This window comes from Chelonia mydas, chromosome 8 (assembly GCF_015237465.2).
Source record: "Chelonia mydas isolate rCheMyd1 chromosome 8, rCheMyd1.pri.v2, whole genome shotgun sequence".
NCBI lineage: Eukaryota > Metazoa > Chordata > Testudines > Cheloniidae > Chelonia > Chelonia mydas.
This window is the reverse complement of record NC_057854.1, coordinates 54,037,808-54,059,682: the sequence shown is the minus strand read 5'-3', so window position 1 is coordinate 54,059,682 and position 21,875 is coordinate 54,037,808. Positions and strand designations below refer to the sequence as shown.

The 21,875-nt window shown below is 40.1% G+C and overlaps 1 protein-coding gene across 14 annotated transcripts in view; it reads right to left on the bottom strand.

The window, feature by feature from the left end:
• RGL1 (ral guanine nucleotide dissociation stimulator like 1) overlaps nt 1–21,875 on the bottom strand; it is a 158,178-nt gene that overhangs the window by 36,601 nt on the left and 99,702 nt on the right. For all 14 annotated transcript variants that reach the window (XM_027823606.3, XM_043521182.1, XM_043521181.1 and 11 more), the window contains 3 exons: nt 16,587–16,664; nt 6,045–6,229; nt 344–468 (listed from right to left, as the gene is read on the bottom strand). In XM_027823606.3, coding sequence (XP_027679407.1) covers nt 344–468; nt 6,045–6,229; nt 16,587–16,664 — 388 coding nt within the window. The remainder of the gene's footprint in view (nt 1–343; nt 469–6,044; nt 6,230–16,586; nt 16,665–21,875) is intronic.

Genomic DNA, 21,875 nt, shown 5'->3' with positions numbered 1-21,875 from the left:
ATAGATGTCTATGTAAGAGTGAGATATAGTCACAACAGGTATCAGATATTAAACATATACTATGCTATCCTTGATTTTTGCAAAAAGGCCATGAAGTAGCAATATATATTCATACACACACAATTTTAAAAACCCTTGCCTGAATGAAACAATCCAACTGGCTGAAATAGGATCAGGTAACCTAAAAGAGTTTTGTGTTGCTGCCCTGATAAGGCTAGCAGCTTTTTGGAACACTACATTTGTATTGGTTAACATGAGTTAAAAGAAAAATTAAAAACAACAACACTAAGTACCCTGGCATTTTCTCCAGTAGCTTTTCCCCCTAAATGTACACAGTACTTACTGCATCCATGTATGTTAATTGCTCTGCCACAAGGTCTTCTGGGAAAAAAGAGAACTCTTCTGGCCCACCAGTCTCCATTCCCTCTTCCTCATCAAGGCTGAAAGTAAAGGTGCTATGGAACCCATCTGTACAGCATGGAAAACATAATATCACTTGGTAAAATAGATGTGCTAAACAGTACATTAAAGCCATTGTTTATTATTACCATTATTTATCTGTATTATAGTGGAGCCTACAGATCCTAACAGATGTCAGGGCTCTATTGTGCTAGGCATTGTAGCGAGACACATAATGGAAGAGAGTCCTTCCTCTGAAGAATTTACAACCAACACAGACAAGACTTGCAGGTATAAAAATTTCTCCCTCCTATAGCAGAACCCTATTAATCCACCCTTTGATAGTCAGTACACTTATAATCTAAAAAATCAAACTATGAAAAGGGCCAGATTGTGTCCCACATTCAGTGCATAGGGACATTTCCTCAGTAGCATACTCTCCTTCCTGGGGTCCTACAGAAGTCCTGGTGTGGATCAAGCTGGGGAGAAGAGACAGTAACCCAATATGAAAAGGAGTACTTGTGGCACCTTAGAGACTAACCAATTTATTTGAGCATAAGCTTTCGTGAGCTACAGCTCACTTCATCGGACGCATACTGTGGAAAATACAGAAGATGTTTGTTTTCATACACACAAATCATGAAAAAACGGGTGTTTATCACTACAAAAGGTTTTCTCTCCCCCCACCCCACTCTCCAGCTGGTAATAGCTTATGTAAAGTGTTCACTCTCCTGATGAAGTGAGCTGTAGCTCACGAAAGCTCATACTCAAATAAATTGGTTAGTCTCTAAGGTGCCACAAGTACTCCTTTTCTTTTTGCGAATACAGACTAACACGGCTGTTACTCTGAAACCTCTCCTTACAATGTGTATGATAACTGGAAATGGCCCAACTTGATTATCATACACATTGTAAGGAGAGTGATCACTTTACATAAGCTATTACCAGCAGGAGAGTGGGGTAGGGGGAGAGAAAACCTTTTGTAGTGATAAACACCCATTTTTTCATGATTTGTGTGTATAAAAACAAACATCTTCTGTATTTTCCACAGTATGCATCCGATGAAGTGAGCTGTAGCTCACGAAAGCTTATGCTCAAATAAATTGGTTAGTCTCTAAGGTGCCACAAGTACTCCTTTTCTTTTTGCGAATACAGACTAACACGGCTGTTACTCTGTAACCCAATATGGTTCTCCTTCCTGCTCTGCAAAGTTGATGCAGAGTCTCCATGGCAAGATACTCCTTTACAGACTCCACAGGAGCAGCATTACTTGGGAGTGTGGAAATAAAGCTGGTGCAGAGACACAGGGACTCCATGCAGATGGCTTTGACAGCCTGTGGCTCCCCCAAGACCCTAGAGGACTCTCCAGGTTTGGGGGGAAAACCATGGTTTATTCCACCACGGAAACTTTCCCCACCACTCAAGGATTAGGGAGGATCTCACCTAAAGGATCCATGAAGATATTTCATTCTCCCTAAGTCCCCATCCCATGGATTTTACTGCAGGAAGAGGAGATCTAGTCCAAAAAAATACAGAAATTGGTGGACTCTCCCATCTCTCAACAAAGATTTAACAGCAAAGCTGTTGTAATGAGGTCTAGATTATTAAGGCTTGACAAAATATACAATACATTTCAGAGTATCTCTGAAGATTTCATATCAAATTACAACTAAGCAATTGTCAAAATAACAAAAGGACATTATGTGATGGCTCTTCCTTTTCCCCAAAAATGTTTGTTTTCTCTTTGTTCACTACCTTGCAAACTCTAGTAATTCACATCAGGTCTCCCAGTCATTAGCACAAGACTCTACAGTAACAAATTAGAACTATTGGAAGGTAGAGACAGGAATCCAGACACACCAATTTATTGACAGAGCTAAAGGAGGTATGTGCAAATGTCTGCCGCAGCCTTATCTGCAGATATTTTATAAAAATAAGCACATGGAAATGGATTTTCATTAGGGTTGTCAAGTGATTAAAAAAATTAATCGTGATTAATTGCACTGTTAAACAATAATAGAATACCATTTATTTAAATAGTTTTGGATGTTTTCTACATTTTCAAATATATTGATTTCACTTACAACACAGAATACAAAGTGTACAGTGCTCACTTTATATTTATTTTTATTACAAATATTTTCACTATAAAAACAAAATAAATAGTATTTTTCAATTCACCTAACACAAGTACAGTAGTGCAAACTCTTTATCATGAAAATTGAACTTATAAATGTAGAATTATGTACAAAAAAAACGGCATTCAAAAATAAAACAATGTAACTTTAGAGCCTACAAGTCCACTCAGTCCTACTTCTTGATCAGCCAATCACTCAGACAAACAAGTTTGTTTACATTTGCAGGAGAGAACGCTGCCCTCTTCTTATTTACAGTATCACCTGAAAGTGAGAACAAGTCTTCGCATGGCGCTGTTGTAGCTGGCGTCACAAGATATTTACATGCCAGATGCATTAAAGATTCTGATGTCTCTTCATGCTTCAACCACCATGCCAGAGGACATGTGTTCATGCTCATGACGGGTTCTGCTCGACAATGATCCAAAGCAGTGTGGACTGACGCATGTTCACTTTCATCATTCGAGTCAGATGCCACCTGCAGAAGGTTGATTTACATTTTTGGTGGTTTGGGTTCTGTAGTTTCTGCATTGGAATGTTGCTCTTTCAAGACTTCTGAAAACATGCTCTACACTTTGTCCCTCTCAGATTTTGGAAGGCACTTCAGATTCTTCAACCTTGGGTTGAGATTTAGAAATCTCACATTGGTACTTTCCTTGTGTTTTGTCAAATCTGCAGTGAAAGTGTTCTTAAAATGAACATGTGCTGGATCATCATGATGACCGAGACTGTTATAACATGAAATATATGGCAGAATGCAGGTAAAACACAGAGTAGGAGACATACAATTCTCTCCCAAGGAGTTCAGTCACAAATTTAATTAATGCATTTTTTTTTTTTAATGAGCATCATCAGCATGGAAGCATGTCCTCCAGAATGGTGGCCGAAACATGAAGGAGCATACGAATGTTTAGCATATCTGGCACGCAAAGACCTTGCAATGACAGCTACAAAAGTGCCATGCGAATGCCTGTTCTCACTTTTAGGTGACATTGTGAATAAGAAGCAGGCAGCATTATCTCCCATAAATGTAAACAAACTTGTTTTTCTTAGCGATTGGCGGCACAAGAAGTAGGACTGAGTGGACTTGTAGGCGCTAAAGTTTTACACTGTATTGTTTTTGAGTGCAGTTATGTAACAAAAAAAATCTACATTTGTAAATTGCACTTTCACGACAAAGAGATTGCACTACAGTACTTGTATGAAGTGAACTGAAAAATACTGTTACTTTTGTTTGCCATTTTTACAGTGCAAATATTTGTAATAAAAAATAAAGTGAGCACTGTCCACTTTGCATACTGTGTTGTAATTGAAATCAATATATTTGAAAATGTAGAACATTCAAAAATATTTAATACATTTCAACTGGTATTCTATTGTTTAACAGTGCATTTAAAACTGTGATAGATCGCGATTAATTTTTTTAAGTCAATCGCGTGAGTTAACTGCGATTAATTGACAGCCCTAATTTTCATTACAACAGTTTATGAAAATCACCTCTCTTTCCTCTTTTTTTGAGCACGCTGCCCCGTGCTGGAATCCTCCCACTGCCTTTCTGCATCCTAAATCATCAGATTCAACTCCATGACACCCACAAGATCTTAAAAAATCTTGTCTTCAACTCTGTTCTCATTTCCTTTACACACCTTCCTCCCCCCCCCTCCAAGTCTTTTCCTTTACAGCCACCTTTATCTCCTTTTTCCACTCTCATTTTCACACCTTCTGTCACGTTGTCCCTACACTTTAAGCAATCTCCCAGTCCCCATCTGCGAAGAACACTCTCCTTCTTCAAATCCTTCTTTAACACCCATCTCTCTAAACCTGCTATTCTCTTCCTGACATCACTAGTAATCTCCATACACTCCTTCTCCTGAACTGCTGTCCTGTGCTTGCCTGGTTGCGTATTTTTAAGTTGCAAGCTCTTTGGGGCAGAGAACATGTAGTCTCTATGGCCACGATCTGGCAGCCTAATCCAGAAAGGGTGGACCTGTGCAAAGCCCCATAGAGGTCTGCCCATATCAATCAGATTGCCAGATCCGGGTCTACATTTGTAAAGTTCATGTCAATGTATAGCATTAGATAATAATCATTGTTATAATTTAATGCTATCATATATTCAAATCTGAACTCTGAAATGAATTATTGTTTCAGTTTTACATAAGGTGAGCAGACATAGAACGGACATGGAATAAAATGAGTCACCACTATAAAGCAGCTCTCATCAGACCCTCAGAATAACTTGTTAATTTTTATTAACTGCCTTTATCCTTGCAGCATTCAAGTAATTTTATTCTCATTCAAGTGAAGTGCCTGTGACTCAAGTAGGAACCTTTTCAAGTGTTACTTCAGGAAATTAGTGCAGGAGCTGAGTGCCTGGGAACTTCTGCTCCTTTTGGACAACAGTTGGATCTAAAAAATAGAGCCTTTGGGCTTTCATTGTTTGGCCTGCTAGAACCAAATCCAGGAAAGAACATCATTAGACACATATTAGCAACACTGTAGACTTCCTTTTTTCTTATGAGGAAAACATTTGGATTTTACGCAATAGGCCTTTTTATACAGATTTAAATGCATAAATTCATTTGGCATTGTGTCTGATTATGCAATAATTCCTCATTTCTGAAACATCCAGCAGGTAATGTTTGTGAGATGAAATGCTACTTTTTTGTTATTTGCCTTCTTCCTTCTTATTCCATGTATCATTTCCTTTCACTCATCTGTCAAAGATGGACATTGAATCTGCTTTGCACATTGCACAAATTCCGGTAACTTTCTAGCTATGCTAATTATGTCACAGGAAACTTTCTAACTGGGGTACGGACTACGTGCCAGGTTTGACACTACATAGCATTTGTGTGTTACTACAGCTCACTATTGTTTCAGTGGATCTTTGACCTGGTAAAGTAAAATTTTCCTCTGTCCTTGGATGTCAGCAGCTTGTCACTTAAATAGGAAAAAACAGCCACAGGCATTTCCTTTGACATGGGGGTAACTGGGAAGAGAAGCTTTCATGACAAATAGGCTTGTGACTGAAGCTGTATTTGGTCACAGCATAGTAACATTTGATGGGATTTTTAATGAATTAATTTAATGAGAAAACTAATTAGAGAGCAGCTGTGGTTTTACTCTGAAGACAGAGAATGCAATTGCAATTAACTACATGGCTGCTTCAGCAACTTCTGTGCACTGGCAGAGTTCTTAGAAGTACCGGAGTTCCCAAATTTCGATCAGAATTACTAGACATATGATTCCACACTGCATGTTTGTATTTCATCCCCTATGGTAGATACAATCTCTGTGGGATTCAACAAGCCAACAGCTAAGCAAGACTCCAGTGGGCCTGATTCTACATCCATTGTAACCCCACTGGTTTCAGTGGAGTCACTCTTGACCTACATCACTATAAATGAGATCAAAATCATGCACCCTGTAAAATTTACCCTGAAAATTCAGTTCTTCAGGATCATCTGGGAGATTAGGCAATAATAGCAGTGCAAAAATGTAACTTACTCTCATTTTTCACTTCTTGCTTCTGAAGCTGCTCCAAGAGGTTTTGTGCCCTTCTCTCCGGGTCAGAGCCTGGCATGATCCGTTTCAGGTAATCCAGCAATTTCTGCAAACAAGGGTAATTGGGTGGCTCTCGGAAGTCTTCAGAGCATTGGTCAAGCCAGGCTCTCAAGATTGAGGCTATTGCACTAAAAAGAAGTACATTGGAAAAAGCTGATTGATTATATATGGTATATAAAAAATCCACTTGTCACTTATACCTGTGTAAAGAGGGTACAGAATAAGTGTAATATATTACCACAGCTGTTAGTGAACAGCAAGTTCTGATTTGGTGGCATTTTTGCACGAGCTTTATTGTAATCTCATTTACACAGATTTTTACCACTGACTACGGTGGTGTTATATACACCACTGTAAACAGGTGCTCAACCACTCCCCAAAGATGCAAGACAGTGGCGAATCAGATCCATTATTTTTAGCAGCACCAAAACCCGCCTATCTAATCCAGTATCTCTATCAAACAAGGTACCATTAGGCATGAGTGAAATGGTTCAGATAATAATAGAAACATCCTTGCTCCAAACACGGACAACCTGCACCCAAAATACAAACCAAATAGTTTTTTTCTTGTTATTAATAATTTTCTTGCACCTTTATACTTCTGTGTTTGCACCACTTTTTGCACTGTTTCTCTTTCAGTTTAGCAGACACAAGAAATGCAGATTGTTTGGATAAGCTTCAACTAAGCATGCAAAATAAACCCAAATGCTAAAGCTTCTGAGGTCTATCACCCTCTGTTCTATGTTCTAGCCATGCTCCATGTTCTTTCTCTATATAGCCAATATATTTTTAAGACTATACTGATTTTCTATTTTACAAACATTTCCATATTTTCAACTAATGTTTCCTCCATTCCCTTCTATAATATGGCAAGCAACCTGCTTTTCTGGTCAGAAAGAGTGCTTTGAAAGCTGACAGTAATATTACTTGGTTAGAGCAGCCAGCAAGGGTAACTCTAGAATTACAAGAGCAGAGCTGCACAAAACATTAACAACTAAGGATGAAAACATGCAAAACTCTCTTGGTTTGGGGCTTCATTACAAACTCAAAACATAGACCGTACAACTCAGGTGGTTCACTTCGGACCAAATCCTGCCATTTTTACAGTCAACAATCCCTTTGATTAACGACTGAGTAAGGACTTCAGGATCTACGCTCTTTGTGGTTATCAGCTTTATTCTTCTGAACAGCTTGGGCTCTTCCATTTCACCATTAATATTTTTCATTAAACAAGCTCATTCATTCCTCAGTCAGAGGTTAGTTTAAAAGTTACTTTTATTTAAAGTACAGATGTTCCTGCTTCTATGTCCCTACTGCATTTTAAAGAGATGTCTTGCTGTTTTGGAGGTACCAGTGTCTTAACCTACTTTAACAACAAACAACTAGTCTGTTGAATTTCAGGGGCCAGGGTAAGTTGACATTTCAGACTTCTACCCATCTGGGAATGAGTTGCAAATGAGAGCTCATTTATAGCTCTGAGAAGGGGTTGTTGTTTTTTTTTGTGTAGTGCTAATACCGTTCAACACATTTTTTATATTTAGTGCCATTGATGATGGGCACTTTCATGCACTAAAAAATAAACAGAGTTTAACACAAGCCCAATCTCTCAGAGTGGAGTTGAAAAGTTCACAGTCATTACAGACACTGATTTTGCCAGCAAAATAATTTCAGTCAAGAGGGAAAAAAAAAAAAAATAGTACATTATGCAGACAGCAGCTGTATCCCACTGACCTCCTATCGGCTGATTAAACAATCAGTGTATTAGGGAGGGAAGCATTCTGAAGAAAGGCTGGACAAGTGCCCAAATCTTGTAGCAGCTTTATGTTTGATGTCCCTGGGAAGAAACTCCCTGTACTTGATAGGCCAAGAAACAGATAGGAATGTGAGACTTCCAAGATCTCAGACAGGAAAGCAACATCATAGAATCCATTCTTTATGGGGGGGATTGCAAGCCATAAATCTTTGTCTGTCCCCACATTGTATACTGCAGTGGTTCTCAACCCAGCAGTCTGGGGCCGCCTGGGGGTCCACGGGCAGGTTTCAGGGGGTCCGCCAAGCAGGACCAGTGTTAGACTTGCTGGGGCCCAGGGCAGAAAGCTGAAGCCCCACTGTCTGGGAACGAAGCCCAGGGCCCTGAGCCCTGCCACCTGGGGCTGAAGCAGTAGCCTGAGTAACTCAGCTTCGCAGGGGCCCCTGTGTTGTGGGGCCCCCGACAATTGTCCTGCTTGATACCCCTAATGCTGGCCCTGGCTTTTATATGCAGAAAACCATTTATTATGGCACAGGTGGGCCATGGAGTTTTTATGGTATGTCGGGGGGGGGGGGGGGGGGGGGGAAGAGGGCTCAGAAAGAAAAAGGTTGAGAACCCCGGTATACTGTACTGCATATTTTGTGGGCTGCCACAGAACGTTGGATTTTAAATTCCTGCCTTGAGAGCCACACAATGTGGGCTCTGTTCAGTAGTGCTTTCAAGCAGTCATTCACTAGCCTAGAGGTTCTCCTTGCTCCACTGGTATGAACCCTGTCCCTAAAATTTTAAATCCCTCACTCAGCCCATTGTTGGGTGGGAAGAGAGCTGTAGTTTTGTCACCTTTCAAAATGGGTCCACAGGACACCACTCATCACCTCACATTATGCCCCCCCCAATGCAATGCAATATCCCAATGCTGTGACACGCTATGAAGTTATTGCAGAGGCCCCAAAAGATTTGATTATAACCAGTGAGCAGAGCTAGTAGGACAGGAAGCACATGGAAAACCAGAGGGAGAGAGTCCCTCATATCTCTTAACAGCAACTCCATCAATTGATTTTGGAGTGGCACTGATAATCTGCAAGATGAGCTCTGCCCAATCCTCCTTGACTGGAAGGATAGCTATGACGTGGGGCCTTGACAGAGCAAGTGCTGATGCAGAGGCCAAGCAGAGGAATCCTTAGGTCCAGATGGGAATTTTGAGAACCTCTCTCTGCAAAGATAGCCACACAGCATTTTTCTTACCCCAACTGGTACTCAAGAAAGAGTTTGGGCATCTTAGTGCCTTGGTTGGGGTTAAAAATTCTGCCAAGTCCACCACTACTGTCCCCAGGATGAGAAATTTTTATGAACATAAACTATGCTTTCAGCTCTGCGCAGCATCAAGTATATTTGCAAAAGGGGCTATATGAGATGGCTGACTAGTTTCTTACTGAATCAGCCAGCCAGACAGGAAGCATTTGTTCCTATGACCTCCCCTTTCCTAAATCCATGCTACATACCAACAGCCGAACTGTGCTTTGCAAAGGCCAGTCCCACCGTTTTCCTTTCACATGATTTCCAAGATTTCCCTCACAAATGAAGTTAACCCAACCCTACTGTCTCAGTTTTACCTTGTCTAAAGTAATATGGGAATCACGTTGTTTGCTACTTTCAAATCCTCAGGAACATCTCCTGAAGCCAGGGAAAACCTTGTACAAACGTCAACCAAGGTTCACAGATTTCCTTCCCATAGTATCTGGATCTTTAAGTACACCAAACCCTTTTATAAGCAATGCAGTTGCTATCTGTAGAATGTCTTGCTCCTCTTCTCTTGCCCCTGCAAGCCATTTACTTGGGTAGATTCATTGTTTGGCAGGAGATCCCCACCTTCTTCCCTTTAAAAGACAGGTGAGAAGTCACTGTTTGAACAGCTCTGCTGGTTCTTCCTCATGTTAATTGGGGTGCCTCTCACTGTTTCTATTTGCTCCCCTAGTGATTCCTTTTACTTGGTTCTCCTTGTTTTCAAAACTCTCCCACTTCTCCAGTCCTCATACTGCCCTCCATGTGACTCTACACTTCTCCTCACTTAACCACATTGGTTTCTGGGTTTTTTTTTTGTTTTTTTAAAGCTTAACTGTCTTTACTGGAATAAATGTTGATTGTACCTTCCCCAAATGAATCTTTAATGCTTCCTACTATGGATTTCCCAGGCATGAGAGAATTCCAGACAATTTTCTTTCAATCATCTCTCATTTCTTCAACGTCTGTTTCCCTAAAGGCCAGTGTTTTGGCACTATTATTATTACTTATACAGCACTGTAACTGCACATGGTGCTTTCCCGCTGAAATAATAAGCTCAACAGGTAACAAAAGACAAATTCTCTGTCACAAAGATCTAAAGACACAAAAGGTATCAATAGTGTATTAAAGATATCCTTCCCCCACCCCAAGCATTCTATAACAATAGCCCAAAACATTGCAGCATTGGTACTGCAGGTTCTAGTGTTTTGGATAATTAACATGGAATACTATAGTACTTTATTAGAGCTGAACCTCTAGGAATGTCACATGGTCATTATTACTGAGAGGCTTTGTGGAAGCCTCCTGTGCAGCAGGAGGAGGAGGGATTAGACATGTACTTGATGCCTGATTCATTTCCTGCATCAGATTCCAAGTTCCTTTTATAGTTCTAGCTAAAGCAGATTCGGTTGGATTTGACATTAGCTGAGTAAACAAAGGCACCAAGCAGTTAGAGGTGTTTTCATTCACTTTTGCTCCTTGTCGCTTAACAGATACAGAGGGGATGTCGCGAACTGCTAAACTGAAATCAATTTTAGAAGGAAAAGTACAGCCTTCTCTGTTTCCATCTTCCTGGATGTGGCTTCAAAGAAACTCTGTTGTGCTCCAGTTCATTTGGGATTCAAACCACAATCCTCTGTCATGCTGGTGCAGCAGTAATGTTTGGGGATATGGGAGAAGAGAACGTTTGGGGGCTTCCAGTGGGTGTGAAGCTCACTGATTCTCTGCACTAGAAAAGTGAGCTTGTATATTTCCTAAACTTCAGTTAGTCTGGTTGAGACAAGCAACCTCCAATTTTATAGCACCCTTAATGTGGTTTCACCATGCTGCAAAGTAAAATCAAATAATTAAAATAAATAAAGCTAACTAAAAATGACTACTAAATATCTGATATCACAATCAGGAAGCTGATTTTCTGACTCAGAAGCTCTCTTTTCAGTATCTTTGAGAAACAGAACTTTGGACAGGGTTTACTGAAGCTCTTAGCTTTTCTATTTTGCCTCAAGAGCATCCATGTAAATAATGGATTCTAATGCAATTCACTTTCTTTACTGTGTAACATATGTGAAACATTTCCATTATTAGATTTTGTTTGCTCTGTCTATTGATACCCTTTGAATAGTAATTTCACTGGCTAAATATATGAGGCGTTTCTATGTACAGGTAAGAATATAACTTCATATTGTTTACAGACAACATTCTCTGGCATCTCTCCAAATCAGATTACTCAATGAAATGCCTAACCTGACTCAGCATTTCTCTGTGGACATACGCAAGTATCAGGACACTGAATAAATATGACCAAATCAGTGGCTTTGTGGCAATCTATTAACATTAAACTTGTCCCCCTTTACTGCAAACATTGCAAATGAACCTCTAAATTTAGACTAGGCACTTCTAATCTGCAGTGCAGAAGACTGATTCACGACTTCTACGAACTTTACTACGAGTCTTTCAAGTTGATGGCTAGATTCTACGCACCTTCAGCTGGAGTGTATAATGTGCCACTTACCAATCACTCCCAGTGTCACAACCCTAGCAGTGAACCACAGGCACAAGATCTCAGCACTACATTTGACCCTGACAATTGGTAAAAGGTTCTCCAGTATCCATTTAAAGCACCGATCTGCAACACACACAAGCAGATGCAACACTTTGTCCTGCAAAGACTTTTCTATTCTCCATCTATCCTGAATGAGCTCTGGCCAACTCTAAATGCTTGCTATCTTAAGTATGGGAAATATTCAGTTTCTTTAATGCATTGCCTCTTCAACACATTTGGGACCACACCCATATGCCTAAATTGTGGGTATTAGTACAGCAGTCTGTCAGCACTAAACTAGCCCTGAATTCAAATTTAAAGCTATCTTCTTGGGGTAGATATGGAGAATGAGCTTTTTCAGAGATATCTGTAGAGAATACAACCTCTATCAATGCCAAGAAGTTGATTCAGGACCTGTACACCACCGCTCTGGTAACTATTCTGTGATTGAGGGATATCTCTTGAAAGCTTGTCTTTCTTATGCACAATACACTAAACAACTTCAATAAACCTGGGTCCCCTAAATAGCTTGAGTTGGCTGATCCACTCCACAGAATACTTAAAAGGGGCATGAAATCTCATGGATGTAGCTTTCTCTTTCTAGTGGCCCAAGGCTAATGCCAATGTAGCCTGTGGGGTCTTTGCACCAGAGGTGCACTGGGAATATTAATACAGCAAAAAATAATGTAGCATTTTCCTATATATTGGTTACAAGGTAACAAGAAAACCCAGGCACACATCTGAACTATACACCCTAGTTGTCAAAAAGCTAACTGGTCTATCGTGTAAACTTTTAGGCATTCAATACTATCATAAAAAGAAAAGGAGTACTTGTGGCACCTTAGAGACTAACCAATTTATTTGAGCATAAGCTTTCATAAGCTACAGCTCACTTCATCGGATGCAAGATGTACTATCATACTGTCATACCTTTATTAAGCTTTCTTATTTCTTCTCTTAGTTCTACTCTTGATATGATTTTTATTTTGCCTTGCTTCATGCCTATTCTATCCTGAACTGCTGTACTCCTTATTTGCCCAGCACAATACAAATCAGTGTGGGACAGGGTTGTTATGACCCAAAATGCCAGAGCAAACCTCTATTTAAAAAAAAAAAAGAACCATGATATCTTTAATAGCCTTGGAGAGCAGACAGGCCATTATTTTTTAAAAGTCTGATCCTAAAGTTGTTTTTAAAATCATAACTCTTATGTAGCATATTTGTACAAAACCAGCGGAAGTGTGGTTTTAAATTTTATGATGAGGGACTAAAATCCCAGACGTAAGTTTGAACTGTCACAATAGGAGGCTGGTAAAATATATGAGAAAGAAAAAATGTGTTGACTGTATGATTCCCTGTGAGAGACTGTCCACAGAGAAATGTTGAGACAGGTTATTTCTAGCCACCAACACTACCACTTATTATTATTTCTTTCATCCTTACAAAAATGTGAGCATAAGATCTATCGGCTTGCTCTTCTATGAGAAATGAGTTATGAAATCATATCTAAATTAGAATTGCAAGCCAAGAGAAAGTCTGAGTTACCAGTACCACATGTTATACAAGATGACCAGAAAGCTATCCACTTCCTAGAATCTATCATTCAAGTTAGAGGAAAGTAGCCAGAGCAGCCAAGGGGGACGCAGTGGGAAATGGTGAGGAATGAGTGTGGATTTGTACTCATAAAGCATCTGTGTAAAGCATGTATACATATTATAGATTTATTAATCTGATGCATTTTGTTATAAATTTTTAGCATGAAACTTTCTGTAAATTAATAATAAAAAAAAAGAATGTGGATAAAATTCAGACATGCTGTAAGAAGTTGCCACTCCCATGGAGGTCTTGGGATCAAATTCAGCAGTGCTGGAAATGTCAGTGTAAGTTACGTGCTGGATGTAGATTCATTGGAAGAAGTATTTAAGCGATAAAGCAGTGCAACTTGCACCAATTTAGCATTCAGGGGCTGTGCAAAAGTGCATTACGTATCAAGAGGGAAGAAGCTACGGGTGTAGCAGGAAAAACAAATAGCAGGAAGGTGTCTGATAAAGTGTGCAAGGCAGTACTGCTTAAAAAAACCCCACAAGACATGCTTTTGTTAATTGCTACTTCTGTTGTTCTTTCACTTCCACACACTTGACATGCAATTGACTGTCATTTTGCACATATGTTGAATGACAATATCAGTGAAATACCTCACTATTGTCACCTATTTTCTCTTAAATTTACATCCAGGGTCAAATTTTACTCCTACATGGGTATAAATCCAGAGTGACTCCACAAAGACATTGGAGTCTCTCTTGATTTACATTGGTGAAAGTATCTTCTCCATTTTTTGTTCTCGCCTCTTTCCTTCTTATGCTTTCAATTTTTTCCTTATATTTTTTCCTTTCATCTTGGTATATTTTTCAAGCACATTTTCAATATCTGTTTTTCCTACGGTACCAATGTTTCCAATGGTACATTTTAAAATTCACCACTTGTGAGTAACACCCCCATCTCAAACTCATGCTGACAAAACCCCTATGCTACACCACATCACTACGTATTCCCTATACTTCACATATATATATATATATTTGGTCCTCAGCTGTTTATTTTCCCATGAAACTCACTCAGATCCATCATCTGTTTTGCAACAAGATCTTGCTTTAGCTCAAGTTTTATGGCTGGGTTGACCCAAACACAGAAAGGTCAAGTGGCTTGCCCAAAATCATAAGGGATTCAATGGCTCAGCTTGGATTGGAGCCCAGGACCCTTTGGCCTTCAGCCATTTTCTCTACCCACCACATTTTACTGCCGTCTCTGTATTTCTGACATATTTAAAAACTACCACATGTGCTTGAATGAGTGCTTTATGACAGAATGGGGGGACAATACAGCTAGATCTATTTTCCCTCAAGCAGAGAGGAATCAGGGACCCAAGCTGCTGTGTTGAACCCAGTACGAATGCCTTTACAGCCAGTCCATTTCTTCTTCCAAACGCTCAAACCTATCAATGGTTAGCTCTTAATTTCTGACCTCATTTATTTAAAGGTGATCAGCAAGTGTATAACTAAAAATTACTGCAGGATAATACTTTGTCTCTGAGTAAAGCCTTCTATTGAAGATCTCATAGTATTTTACAAACATTAATTAAGTGTAACTACGCTCCTGTAAGATAAGTTTTATTACTGGTATTTTTTAGATGGGGAAACTGTAAGGCCCAGAGAGTTTAAGTAATTTGCCTAAGGTCACCAAGCAAATCAGGTCTACACTAGAAAATTAGATTGACCCAGCTGTGTTGCTCCAGGGTGTAAAAATCCACACTCCTGAGCAATATAGTTAAGCCCACCTAAGTCCCCAGGTAGATGGTGCTACGTTGACAGAAAAATTCTTCCATCAGCCTAGCTCCCACCTCTTGGGGAGGTGGATTTCCTATGCTGATGAGAGAACCCTCCCATTAGCATAGGCAGTGTCTATGCTGAGGCACTACAGAGGCACAGTTACAGTTCTGTAGCATTTCACATGTAGACAAACCCTCAGTTTAAGAGTGGGCATTAGAAGCAGGAAGTCTTGATTTCCAAAGCATGTTCCCTAACCACTAACCCACATTCCGTCCCTGTTAAACCTGCACAGCAAAGGGCAGCAGGGTATGGAGCCCACTGTCAAACTTACAGTTTGAGTAGGGTTTATACCATCTCAAATCCAGATTCGCCAACTCAGTTTCAGTACGATGCCCCACAACATGCTATGCTGTTACATCACAACCAGCACAGAGACCCAGTAGATTAAGGAGCTGGGCTGTAGTGGGGTTGGCGTGTCAGGTGAGTAGTGGTGCTTTAGAATATAATGTTGTTTTGAAAAACTATGCCATACTATATAAAACCCACCTACCTGTGTCTTAGGAAGAGATAATGCTGGAATAGGGAATGCAAACCCTACCTCCTCCCCACTCCCAAAAACCCCAACTTCAGTTAAAATGTTATTTTAAAATGTTATTTCTAGCAGGAAAACATACTAGAGTACGAGCTTGGAAGACTGGTTATGCTGTATATGGGATGTGATTGGAAAGGAGTGTTGGACTTATTTTTTCAAAACAAACTGAAGAACTTGAAAGCTGCGTGGACTCCTTTCTTCAGTTATGCCGCACACAAACCAGCACAATGAAATTAGGAAACGTTTAATAATGCTTCCATGGATGGAATTTGTGACAGTATTATGGGGACGTTGACAGCACTGACACGTTGTACAGAGCTGAAAGGAATCAAAGGTCTTTACTCAGGGTAATAAATACAATCATCCAGCTATTTTATGCTGCCATTGCAGATGCATATTGTAGATCATTCAGGTGTCCAAGTACAAATACTGTGACCTAAGATTCATTCTACTCTTGACTCTTAAAGATAAATAATATTTCACATGCAATAAAAGAGAGAGAAAGATAACTATTCTTTTACATTTAATATTTTTAAATAAATAGCTTCACCATTTTGCACACAACATCCCATCCCGTCAAAACTTAAAAATGACTTTAGAATTATGTACAGAGCCTGGCACAAGCAAGCCCTCATCTCCACTTGGGGTCTCGAGGCACTACCGCAATACAATATAAAATCAATAATAAAGAATAATCATATATTTTTGTGGATAAGAAACGTAAGGGAAACAAACATGCTTAGTTTCTCACTATAATGTGTTGGCCACCACATGAAACATGTCTGATCTGTTCTGGGAAAGTTCCCCTGCCTCCCTCAGAGATTTGATGTTTGTATTATCTGTTAGAGTTATGACAGAGTTACTGCTTTGTGTTATCAAAACGAGTATGGATTGCTGCGTACTTTCAAAGGAAAAGAGGATTATGTTGACCACATCCTTTCTCAATATCCAATCCTGACTGAGGTTTTGCTGTACAGCATAAAGCCACACTTACTTCCTGAGCACTGTTTTGGACTCTGAGGAATTCTGGCTCCCATCTTCTTCACAGTTTGAGGTCTCCAGGTTTCCATACCTATACAACAAGATGGATATTTCAGGCTGTTGCTAAAAATCGAGCCTAAATAATAAGGACTCAAAGGTTATAAGGACTCAGTTTCCACCTAATGGAATATTGGTGTATTATAATTATTGCAATAATTTTAAAAGCTTTCTTATCTTGGACTAGAAATGAAAATATAAGACATTATATACACATCCATTTATGTTTGGCTACTTGTATTACTCAGGCATCTGTGGCCATTTGCACAGAGTGAATGGAGCAAAGGCGTATACTGGATCCGTTTTTAAGTGTGCGGTCTCAAGCCATATAGGAAGTATGAAGTATTAATATAGACACAGTGAGCTTTCTAATTTGTGTACACAAAGTAGATATCAAGTAGACTAGGGTCCACGGCTCACAGTGGAATGGTGATGAGGAAGATGCTGCTTCTGCATTTGTATAGATAAGAGGTGAGATTTTGATGTCTTCCACAATGATAGAGGTCATTTCAGCAATGTAAATGAGATACAGTGTTTGGGTATATAGGAGTTGTTTACAGAACCTTACTTTCAAATACCTTGGTTTTCATTTTTTGTTTGGTAATTACTATCTACATTCTATCAACAATGTTTTAAATTAATGTGATATGTTGTTACAAGCTTAAGTCTATCTTGAGGCATTTTATCTAGGAATCTCCTTTGTTTTTAGAAAGGAAGTATGAAAACACTGACATTGACATGTACGTGATGTACATTATTGTGAACTGTCATTTTTATCTCCTTGAACTTGACTGATTCATTTGTAGTCTCCCAAATGGCTGTGGCAACATGTCTCTACCATGGGTGAGATGGGAATATGGTTGGGAATGTGACCTCTAGTGATTCAAGTAGGGAAGTGTGAGTAAGGATACCTAGGTTCTATTCTCAGGCCTACCATTGACTCGTGATAGGATCCTGTACACATCTGTTAGGCCAGCATTTTCAGAAGCGGCCTCTAATTTTAGGTTCCCACTTTCTATACCTTAAGCCTGATTTTCAGAAGTGCTCACCTCGAGTTGTGTGTGCTCAACACTTCTCAAAAATCAGACCCATGGTCAGGCTAGTGAAGCCCCCTATTCAAGCAACATCAGTGTTAGTTATATCCCTGGCTTATACCGAGGATGAAAGGTAAGTAATTTATCTACATCAGAGCGATCCAGTAAAGCTACCAATTCTGCACCATTAAAGCCAATGGGAATTTTGTGTCTGATTCAGCTAGAAAAGGAGAAAGCCCATAATGTTTGTAAAGATGCTTGGATAAAAGAAGGGCAAGTATTATTAATTAATGGGGGAAAGGTTGATTACTTTTGGCACTTTTCTGGTACGGGATGTTAGTGCTATAACATGGCTTTATGCACTTCCCAGGTGTTCCAGGACTATACTGCATTTTATACCTACTAAGTATGTGGGCTGGTTCTTCACACTCACAACAGCAGCACCTCCAGACTCAATTTCACAACTCATCAGTGTAACATGATCATCACCTGTAATCAGATGTCATGAAGACTGAGGTTCTTACTTTGGTTTACTAAAATTTTCCTTTTAGTACTAGCTGCCCTGGGTAGACTGTAACATTGCAGAAGTGCAGAAGGAAGATATCTTCTAGGACAGAGAGATAACCAACCTCGATTAGTACAGGACCCAAGGACTGCTTTGTAATACTGTTGAGGGCAACAACTAAAGTAAAAACGGGGTTTTACATAGTGAGATTAGAAAGCAAAAGAGCGATTTGACAGATTACGGCAGTAGCTTGGAGAACATGCCACTGGGTAACATGGAAGGATTTGGAAGAAAGGAGACCTGCCTCTAGATCCCTTTACCTCCAACCTCACAAGTGGTATGGGTTTAATACAACTTCAAGAAAAGAGGGCCACATACTGAATCATCAACACATCTTTCTACGTGAAGATTTCTTATCAAAGTACTGATCCACCCTCCCCTCCTGCTAAGGGATAGGCTGTGACTGGCCCTTGTGCAGGGGGACTTTGCAATGAGATTACCCTGGTCCCTTGTGTGCTCCATGCAAAGGCCTGTCCCAGCCTCTGAGCTTGCAAGAGAATTGAGACTGCTTTCTGTTGATCCTCAGTGTTGCATATTACCACAAAAGGGACAGGGAAGAGTCAAGACCTGGCCTTGATCCCCTCTACATTCTCCTTTTACTCCATTGGCACAGGTTGACCCTTGGCTTGTAAGAGCCTTATGGATGAGAGCATAAATTGGTGTGGTTCCAGGCAGAGACAATTACTGTAAAAATCCAGACTCTTAAGAGAGATCTGGCTAAAGCTGTAAGTTTGAGAATCTTGGCCAAGATTTTCAGAAGTTACTAACAATTTTGAGTGCCTTAATATCTAGGAGCCGAACTTGAGATGCTTTAGAAGGGCCTGATTTTCAGAGGGCAGGTACTCAACACTTTGTGAAAACCATGCCACTTGAAGATGTCTCAAGATGGGCACCCTGAGGAACCCAAAATCATCAATCATTTTGAAAAATGAGCCAACTTGTTTCTCTAAGATGCAGCCAATGAAAAATAGAGACTTATTCATCCAACCATCTTCAAGGAGAATGATAATGCTGTGAAAGAGTATGAAGAGAGGAGCAAACTCTGCTCCTTCATCTATCTGAAGATTTTACATCAAGGCCATGATGATGCTGTGAAGGTCAACTGTTGGCATTTAAGCCTAAGAAGTCCTCCCAAAACCAGCCAGCTGCTATCTGCTACACGGTGAAAAGTATGTTTGAGCATTACTGTCCATACTAGTAAAAATTATTTGCTCTTCTATAGCACATTTCATCTGAGAACGTCAAAGCACTTTACAAATAGTAATGAGTTAAGTCTCAACAACCCTGCAAGGCAGCTGGAGTGTTGTCATCATCCTTGCTTTACCGATGGAGAAACTAAGGCACAGAGAGGGTAAGTGACTTACTCAAGCTCTCATAGCAAGTCTGTGACAAAGCTGGAAATAGAGTCCTGATCTGAACCCACAGTCCTCTACTCTAACTGCTAAATTACACCGCGCTTCTTACTCTATGTCTATATCCATGTTAGTGTTGAAACTTTCTGAAATCTCGCCACTACACCTTATCAGTCTCGGACAGAAGGCAAAAGCCATGCACAAAACTCTGCAGACTCTTACATTCTTTAAAGTCTAAATCCTTCTCAATTATACCATTACAACTCCACTGCATCAATGGGATTGCACAAGTGAGAGAGAGCACAGAATTTGATCCTCTGAATGAGCTTTTAGATATCAGTGCAAGTGTATTAATTTTGCTTAGAACTGTCATGCTTTCACTGAATAAATTCTAACATATGCAAAAAAATAAGCATCGCTAAACTGATAAGTGCAGATTCTTATACTCTTACCCATGCTGAATAGCACTTTATTCCGTGAGCGGTGCCCCTGAAGTCTATGCAACCATTCATGGCGTGTCACCACTACTGGTGTATAATTTGATACATATCCTTTTTTATAAGTGTGCCTTCTTTCTGAGTCTCTGCTATCTAAGTCTTCCCCACTGAATCCTACTTGGCCTCTCATAGTTCTCAGAGTTACCCTCAATCCTCATTTCCAGTATTTCCAGCATTTGCAATTCAAAATAAATACTAATAACTCTATTTGCTATACCGCCTAACGATTTATTGCAGCAATGAAATAAGACAGTACCCTGAAATAAGCCTTACCCTGAATATATTCCCAAATATATTTCAATTAATTCCATTTTTTAAAAAAAAAAAGTACGGTATGCTGAATTTTACCCATATTCATTAACTTCAGTCAGAATTTGGTCCTATATCACAAAGTTATTACAATGACAGGTGATAACTGCCACCATAGTTGTCAATCTCAGCTAGCAGCCGTGAAAAGAGCTTGGAGAATGAACTTTGCTCTTCCCTACCCCTAGGGGTGAGCTCTCCAGAACAGGGGCCAGACACACTGATGGGGCAGCGTGCAGGGAGCTTGCCCTGTTTGCTGTCCAAGTTCTGTGAATAAAGAGAGGAAGGATTTCACTCTCCAGTGCCATTGGGCACCCTACACCAGAAGTAAATTCACTAAAAAGTATATTTTAAAAGTAAAATGGGGAGGGGGAAAAAACCTTTAATATGCAAATGATTTGCAAAGGCAAAAAATTTCCCTGCAAGCAGTGGCTAAGATAACTTCAGTTCTGAATGGCAGCAAATAATTACCTTTAGATATTGATTGGGTTTTATAATTCACCATTAATTCTTTCAACAAAACTGAATAAGCAGTGGAACAGTGTCATTATTCCAGTTCTAGAAATCCTCCTTACATGAAATGTTAGCTAAACACGGACAGAATGTCAAGCATACACATCTAAATCCCATTAGTGAAACAAATGTTGAACTTAACAATCAAATAGCAATACAAGCAGGCAATTATCCATAACAAAACAGAATACCACATAACACTACATTGGTTTCCAAATCACAGCCTGTCTCACTATGAAAGCGCTTTGGACGTACAACAGAACATTAAATATGGGCGAGGAGGAGTTTACAATGCCTGTAACATACAGAATAGCATTGCTGCAGACTTCCACTACTCTGCCCTCATCAGGTCCTGGACAAAGATCTAGTCACTGAATAGCGTTGTATCAATGCTTTGCATACAAAAAGAGACATGAGAAACAAAAGGATCCCACAGCCCATGGAACTTTTCAACCTTGTCCAGTGTTTGGAAGGTTATATACTTCATGCAGAGGGACTAAATGAACCAATGAAACCAGAATGTGATTCACAGTATTTAAGTTTTAAATGCTGAACAATGGAATAAGAAATGTACCCTATCCACTGAAGTTTTTTGGTGGGTGTGGGGGAGGGGGAACTACTGTTTAACCACTTAATGGTTAGGGAATCATAAAAAGTGTGGCCCTTAGTGTGGATCATATATATACACACACACATACATACACACACACACACACACACAGAGTGATGAGCTGCCAAAATCTTAACGGGTTCCCTCCTCACCCCACAAGGGGGTCGTTGCCCACCCCTGCTCCCTGGGACTCCTGCCCCATCCAACCCCCCCAGGTTCCTTGACGCTCCCCCCAGGACCTCTGCCCCATCCACCCCCCACCCCTGTTCCCTGACTGCCCCCAGAACCGGGCAGGAGGGTCTCGTGGGCCAACGTAGTGGGTGCCCACCCCACCCCTAAGAGCCAGAGGCACCTGCGGGGGGCGAGGT